The sequence below is a fragment of the Squalius cephalus genome (genome assembly GCF_949319135.1).
Source record: "Squalius cephalus genome assembly, chromosome: 15".
Classification (NCBI taxonomy): Eukaryota; Metazoa; Chordata; class Actinopteri; order Cypriniformes; family Leuciscidae; genus Squalius; species Squalius cephalus.
In genome coordinates, this window is record NC_137136.1 from 10,434,569 (window position 1) to 10,442,513 (window position 7,945).

General features: G+C 38.6%; 1 protein-coding gene across 1 annotated transcript; it reads right to left on the reverse strand.

Moving 5' to 3' along the window:
- Nucleotides 1-132: 132 nt before the first annotated feature.
- mrap2a (melanocortin 2 receptor accessory protein 2a) lies at nt 133-3,807 on the reverse strand. The gene is made up of 3 exons (XM_079895728.1): nt 3,302-3,807; nt 2,679-2,778; nt 133-1,656 (listed from the first exon to the last, which is right to left on the reverse strand). Exons 1-3 carry the CDS (start codon nt 3,417-3,419, stop codon nt 1,236-1,238), a joined length of 639 nt encoding a protein of 212 aa, XP_079751854.1. The 5' UTR covers nt 3,420-3,807; the 3' UTR covers nt 133-1,235.
- Nucleotides 3,808-7,945: the final 4,138 nt, after the last annotated feature.

A 7,945-nucleotide genomic window follows, 5' to 3' on the forward strand; every position in this document is an offset into this window, starting at 1 on the left:
TTTATAATTCCTCAGGCAAAGTTTTCATCAGTGCTCGTTTTTATCTTAGCTAATGATAGATACTGTAATAATAATAATAATAATCATATTTTTTTAAAGGTTAAAACATTGTATGTTATCCCATAATTCTACACTGTAAACTACAACAGTATTGATACTTTGCACGTGACGTCAGTTGTACTGGCTGGCGGGCAAGAACCTATTTTTTTACAGTCTATGTCATTCTCTAGCAACGAAAACCAGTAAACTAATCAAGGATCTTGCCAGGACGTTGCCAGTTTTAATATACAAAAGTTGGTGTTTTGAGGTGTACACGACATGCCAGATAGTTGTTGTGCGATTGGATGCACTAACCGCGTTTGTTGCCCTCCAGATATCACGTGACTGCAAAGTATCAATTTCCAGAGTGTTTTCAGTGGTTGCCAGGACATAGCTGTATGGTTGCTATGGAGAGGTTGCTAGGTAGCAACCTGGCAAAAAAGTTTTATGATATTCTGGCCTGGCCTCTATATATGGCTGAATGATTTGAGGTTTCAATCGTTGTGCGGCCTTTGTTTGCGTCAGCCAGTATCACCACAGGAAACTACGCACTGAATTTTATTGGCATATAGGTGTTCAATAAAACAAGAGATACAGAACTTAAGTATTGAATTGCTCAGGCAGCTGTATTCAAACAATTACAGATGCAAGTATACTGCAGATATTCTGCAGAAAGCCACTGATTCAGCTAAAACTATTTTCTACTCAGGCATTTGCTCACACGACAAGCCCAGAGAACCAGGCAGTGCGATACCAAATTGCTGCAATTTTGTCATTAGGCTACACAAGTACAATGTTGCATCGACGTCTTTCTACCGCACATCAAGAGATTTTTTTGAATAATGCTGATAATAGGAATGAAGTATGAACCAATTAGGCACTGCAATCTGCTGGAATGTCTTCCTACGTATTTTCTTTTAAATATCACTTTCTAACCAGAGGCTTCCCAATATTCTTTTAACATGCTGTCGCCGCTGTCAAGAGCATATTCTCAAAATCCCATTCGTGCCATCCAATCTTTTTCATCTTTCACGCTGCTGCCGTTTCTCACTGTAGACCCCAGATGTCAGAAAATAGCTCCACTTTTGAAGCGAAACGCATCACTCTCCACTTTTAGAGATAATAGACTGAGTTGAGGACAGTGATGGAGCCATGATGAGTAAATAAAGGCATCTGACCATCTTTAAACCGGTGGTTTAGTCAATTATGTGATGGGTACAGCGCGGACGGGCCTCCTCCATTATGATTGGTGGATCGCCCAGTAGTAAATCTTCGTCTCCAAGAGCGGAGCTCAGTTCTGAGTTCACAAAGTTGGGAATGTTGAAATGTGCCAGGAGCGCTGCCTCCCGTTCCGCCCTGGTCTCCATTCCGATGCTTTGGACGACAAGGCCGACCGCTTCCACCTGCCCTCTGGAGTGGCCGCTGCCCGTACGTCCAGCGTCACTCGTGGCCCTTCCTCCATCTCGCTCTTCTTCATTAATATAACAGTGAAACAGAGACCGGGACTCCTCGAGCAATGGGCGGGAGAGACCCGTTCGGGTGTCCGCCTCACGTTGGCGTCCCAGACCCTCTGCGCAGCTGGTGAGACGCATCCTTTTCTCGTACGGCTCCGCAGCCCTGTGGGATTCAGAGAGGAATATTGAACTCGAAGCTTCATCAGCAAAGTTTAAAGAGCTTTATTTCCCTCTTCTAATATAGAGGTGAAATGAGCACTGGTGCTTCTGAAGAGTGAAGTACCTTCATCTTATATTCTATCTTCCGTGTGTGTGTGCGGGAGCGCATTTTCTTCTTTTCAATGATATGGAGTGTAAGAGGTTTCTGCCGGGCTGTGTCAATGGATGACTCACATCTATAGAGCAGTTTAATTAAAACTCTAAACGCACTCTCAGCCTGACCCCTGAGCTTCCTCACTGCTCCATTAGACCAGAGGATGGGGACTAATAGTGCTTTACTATTATAACTGAGTGTAATTACATGCAATAAGCAATAAACGCCCTTAAAATTATTTGGCCAATATATTTGAGTGTAAAAAGAGGCCTTTAGTGGACATTAATTTGCTTTTAAATGAATTCTGGGTAGCTACCAGAACACCGACATAGATAATTATTGTTTGTGTATGTGCATGCATAATATGAGTGCATTTGTTCACATTAATAAACATGAGACTGCACCACTAGAACAATAAATTGGATTAAAATGGATGAATGTTTGAGTATAGGATAAAGACTTCATGCTAATTGGCCGAGGTTGCAGACCTTTTTTGGTTTAATTCAAGTTTTCTGAAAAGATTGTTTGTTGGTCTAAAGGAGTGCAACATCGGAAACACTGACCTAGCAGAGAGCTAATGAGAGTGAGGCTGCCGCAAACACACACATTCACACACACGCAGCTCTCTGAAGCAAAGGATAATGAGGCAGCTAGGTGGCCGGAGCGCAGGCAGTGGGAAACAGAAAAACTGTGCTGAAACGCTGACTCGGTCTAGGACATCGTGCTTGTGGTGCAGATGTGAGAGAGATGATTCCATTGGGAATTTACACTGCCTTTGCCTTTGCCTTTGCTTTTGTTTTGTTCTGTTCTGTCCTTGCCACAGCTGATTCACAAAGCTAGTATTTCACAGTTTACTGTCTAAAAATACTTACTCGGGGTGTGGGGCTCCTGTTTTGGTCAGAAGAGTCAGAACAAAAAACATAAAAATGACAAAAACTGCAAGACCCACCCAGAAGCCGATCACAATGGAATCTGGAGGAAGAAACAAAGCTGAGTGATGTGAAAATGCAACTGAAATACTAAAATGTTTCATTCAAATGTATCTAGCCTTCTTATATTACCCTAAAAAAAATTTAAATGGACATTAATAAAAATGTTACTACAAATAATTTAATAATAAATTATAACTATAATAATAAACATAAAATTATGTAATTATATATATATATATAACCTACAGATATATTCCTGTTTTCATCTTTTTAACCAAACAAGGATACTAAATGGTGCACTTAGAGATGACAATGCTACTAATATATATACTGCATATCATTTTATATATAAAAAGGTATATATATGGTTGATTATATAAGATTTGCGTTATTTTCATGTCTTACTGTATGCTGGGTAAACTTTTATTTTATTCAATACGCATTTTAAAAAGGCATTTTTATATCAAAGAATACATTTGATCCTTGTTTCATAGTTAACAAAAAGATGACAAAAATAGGATCAAACACATAATGGACTTAATGCTGCAGAGAAACAGACTTACATCGATGTGCTTTGAGTCCTTCAAAAGACACGGGCTCTTCGTCGTCGTAGTATTCGTAGCTCCATTCATAATTGTGATTTGGCATACTAGTGCTGTTTAAAAACTGGAACCTCGGCATCTTAAATCACAGATCAAAACTGATAATAACAGCTCTTACGGGAAAAAAGCATCCCCTTTCCTCATAGCAGTCAGTGTGTGGTCCACGAGCGCCTCAAACATCAACTGCATCCAGAGAACAAAACCAGCTCTTTAACGCCGATGCTGACGGCGATTTCATCCTTATCCCGCGAACATCTCACGTCTGCGTGCTCCAAGACAAAATTGGGGTATAGGTGGGCGTTCTGTAAGTATCATCGCTACTCGTGAGGTCTCATGTGGTCTCGAGAGAATGTAGCCCACTGAATATATGATGAGATCAATCACGCATCTCTCATCCATGAGCTCGCGTGCGTTGTGAATGGAGAGATTTCACGCGCCTCAGGGGGCATCCGAGAGCGATCTTTTTCTTTCTTTCTTTCTTGTACAATATATATTTGTTACATTTCTATAATTTTAGGATTTGTGACACTGTAGCCTACTCCAATTAATATATTATTTCTACTCTTTATATATAGGCTATAGGCACAAACATATAAGGTCTTTTTTAACAATAAAAATCTATTTACATTTCTACCATTTTTGTCCAGAAGAAAGAAAAACAGTTCATTAAATACACTTTGATCATTTGGTAGGCTACAACATGCCCCATTGTGTTACATTATATGGATAAGTTGTCACAATTACAAGCTATTTTGGGTGCTTCGGCAACATTTCAATTTTTAAAGAAATATGAAATACGAAGACAAACTGCGTCGTTGACGGACGCTGAAGATTGTCTTTTCTAATGATACAGAGAAGAAAGTCACAGTTTGCTCGAAAGGAGTTCACGCGGGCTAGATGTTCATTTGTCATCTTCGCTACCATGTTGAAAAATAGACTTACTAATATGGTGTCACTTTATGTTTGTCTCCTGTGCTCAGTTTGGATAATTTACGAGCAGGTGATGATCGCAGCGTTGGACTGCAGTCGTGACGATCTGGCCTGGGTGAGTTTTCTTTTAAAGGTCCCATTCCATGGATTATTTTTATTATTTAATAATGTTTCCAGGGGTGCCCTTATAATGTTAGTAGTATGTTTTTTAGATCAAAAATTTGTATTATTTAGAAATAAAAGGCATATTTCCTAGCCTGATTTCATTCCCTGGTTTGAACACTCTGTTTGAAGGGGCGTGTCTGCTGTGAGACTTCAGTGTAAACGCCCTCTGCTGTGATTGGCTGACATGCTTGCATATGAAATATCTAGCATTACATGTGGAACTATCTGGAAAACTTTTACTATTACAGCTATTATACGTTTTTACTATTACAGCTATCTGGATTAACGAATCGTGAGAAGTTTTTTAAGTATTTAGATCTATTACCATCACATAAAAGGTTGCAGTGATGATGAGCATTAAGCAGATAACAGTCTGTTGATCGCGTGAAAGATCTTATCATTGCAATGCAGTTTCTGCACTCTCACTAATGATTTTACCAATGCAAACATGATGTATATAAATACAGTAAGAGCTTCGTTGTGCAGTGTAACAGCGTCATTGATTTCATAACGAGTTTTGGCAAGTGTCCAGATAAACTCGCGCTGTGTGATTGATAGCTTGGGCGATTGGAAAGGGATTGTTCTTTGATCGCTTTCTGTATATTAATCACAGTTTAAGTAAGATTATTTCCTACTAAGAGAAACGATGTGAAGTTGATCGCTACTTCCATAGTAAATCACTACTTACCGCTTGCTGGAATATTGTTGAAATTGCCCCCTTCATCAGCAGGGCTCTACAGTGCGCCCATTTCACTCGCACATGCGAGTAAATATTTCGGCGTGCGAACGTGAAGAAATATTTGGGCGCACTCGTGCGAGTGACACAGCATTTTTCTATAGAAACAGCCCACACACAAACTATTTTAGGGCCCTATAATTTCCGCGATCACGGACGGAATCGCGGAATTGGCAAATTAACGCGGAATCTAGTGTCAACGCGGAATTTTACATATTTGGAATAAAATTCTGTTTTTGTGTGGGAGAAAAACGTATGTCTGAGGAAAATCGCCTTCCGGTCGACCACCATGGGACCTTATTTCGGAAAAATATTGTATGGTAGTCAATGGCGAGAGACAACAAATATTTTGATCTCGTTTGAATTGTGCCCTGATTTACACATATGATGTTTGTCAATTTAAAAGATACATTTTAAAGTCAAGAAAGTCGCAGCTTGATGTAAAACTGCTGAGGTATAAGACTGTGAAAATACGTAATTACAAAGACTACAAACCCAGAAGGCGCACATGCGACGTCATACCTTTTCTCTCAATGAATGAAGCTAACTTTACTGAAGCTAACGTCTGTCATGTTTTCTATAGTCTTACATTATAATCGTAACGTTACGCCGTCATGCCTGAGTGTTTTGAGCCAGAATACACACATACGAGCAACGGATCTTGTGACGTACATAGTGCGAGACGAGAGATGTAGTTCATTGAGCGATTTTCACATAAAACTAAACCTTACTCTTCTGTTTTATGACAAACTGCGACTTTCTTGACCTTCATAATTACCTTTTAAATTGACAAACATCATATGTGTAGTTCAGGGCACAGTTCAGACGGAATAAAAAGATAAGTTATCTCTCGCCATTGACTTCCATACATATTTTTTCCGAAATAAGGTTCCATGAGCCGGAAGCGGAGGGGCGGGACTTAGGCTCTCTATTACTGAAAGAACGAGCAGAGAGAGAGGCCCGGTCGCGCGCGCGTCTTCAGACTGTCTTGCTCTCTCTCACTCCCTCGCGCTTATTAATCTAAATCAATTGAGAATTGATACAATGGTAAAAGATCGGAAGAACGAGGTTTCACGTGGAGCATTCGGATATTTTTTTCCTGAATTAGGCTACCGCTGTGTGTGAATTGTGAAAAAAAAACAAAAAAAAACTTTTTTACCTTTCCTTCTTCTCTGAAAAGCGGTCCGCCCATTCAGCTGACATAAAAAACACTTTCAATAAACTAAACTAAACCTATCCAATGATGAAATGTTTTCTGTGTTGACAAATCTTGTGCGATGTCCTAAAACTGCCGGGATAATCACACAACGCGTACAAGTCTGCTAATGATACGTCCGATTCGCGAACTAATGACTCCTTTAAACCGATTCACTTTAATGAATGGTTAAAACAACTGATCTGTCCAACACTGAATCGGTTCGGTGTATAACAAAATCGGTAACACTTTACAATAAGGTTCCATTTATTAAACTCTAGTTAACTAGATCAGTTAACATTAACTATTAATAAACTGCACTTCTACAGCATTTATTAACCTTTATTAATGTTAATTTCACCATTTAGTAGCCTACATTATTTAAATGAAAAGTTGTATTTGTTAACATTAGTTAGCTTAATGCACTGTGTGAAGTAACATTAAAAATACAGGGTTAGGGTTAACTAAGATTAACAAAGATTAATAAATACAGTAACAAATGTATTGCTCGTGGTTCATGTTAGTTAGCCTATTCACTGATGTAAACAAACCAAACCACATTTAACATCTCTTAAAATGAGAATTTTGTTTGTTACCTCAATAAATTTAGGGTCATTCCTATTTTATTTGTGTACATTTTAATCATTAACATTAAAAACACTACACTACGACTAAAATTACAGTAAAGGGTAAAAAAAAAAACTGAATTAACAAAAATTGAAACGGAAAAAACGGAATTTGCAAAAATTAAAATGGAAAAAACAGAATTTTGGAAAAAATAAAACGGAATTTGGGAAAAAATAAAACGGATTTTATAGGGCCCTACTAATTCGGATCAGCACAGAGGGGCCCTCCCTGGAACTGTTTGATCCTACAAAATGTGCTGAAAATTGGCTGTCTGCTGGAAAGAGGTCAAGGCGACCAGGCTACAAAGCTTGGCCAAGTGACTCAGACATGATCTTCATTTCAGATAAAATGTGAAACATACATAGGGCCTACATACAATGATAAATTAAATCTACATGACGATAAAATAGAATTAAATGAAAATCTTTTGTTTGAAAGTTTTGGTCTGATGTTCTTAACCTTACAATGAGCATTGTAAATTTAATTGTTGAATAATTCATAATAAAACTATAATGATAAACTTATACAACAAAAATGACTGTGCCCCCAAATATTTGTCTGTGCTCCTAAATTTTTTTATTTAGGCGCACCAGTGCTCCTTGTTCAAAAAGTAAGTGTAGAGCCCTGGTCAGTATGAAACGCTGAGAGAAGCCTGCTTGATATTATCCCAGGTTAGAAAAACAGTCCGTGGTGAAATGGACAGAGCAAACTAACAACTTCGAATTAAACTTTTGCGGTATCCGATTATAGATAAACATCAACCACGTCTGTTGACATTTCGCCATCAATACGCCTGTGTTCCTGTGGGCGGAGGTTACGGTTCTAGTGACGTCATTAAAGAAGGAAGTAGAGGGGTGTAGTCCAATCCAGCCGTTTTTTGTAGTCAACTTCTGTTAAATAAAATATCTCGCTTGGCATTGAACTTTGAGCTTTATAATTTTACAGATATTAT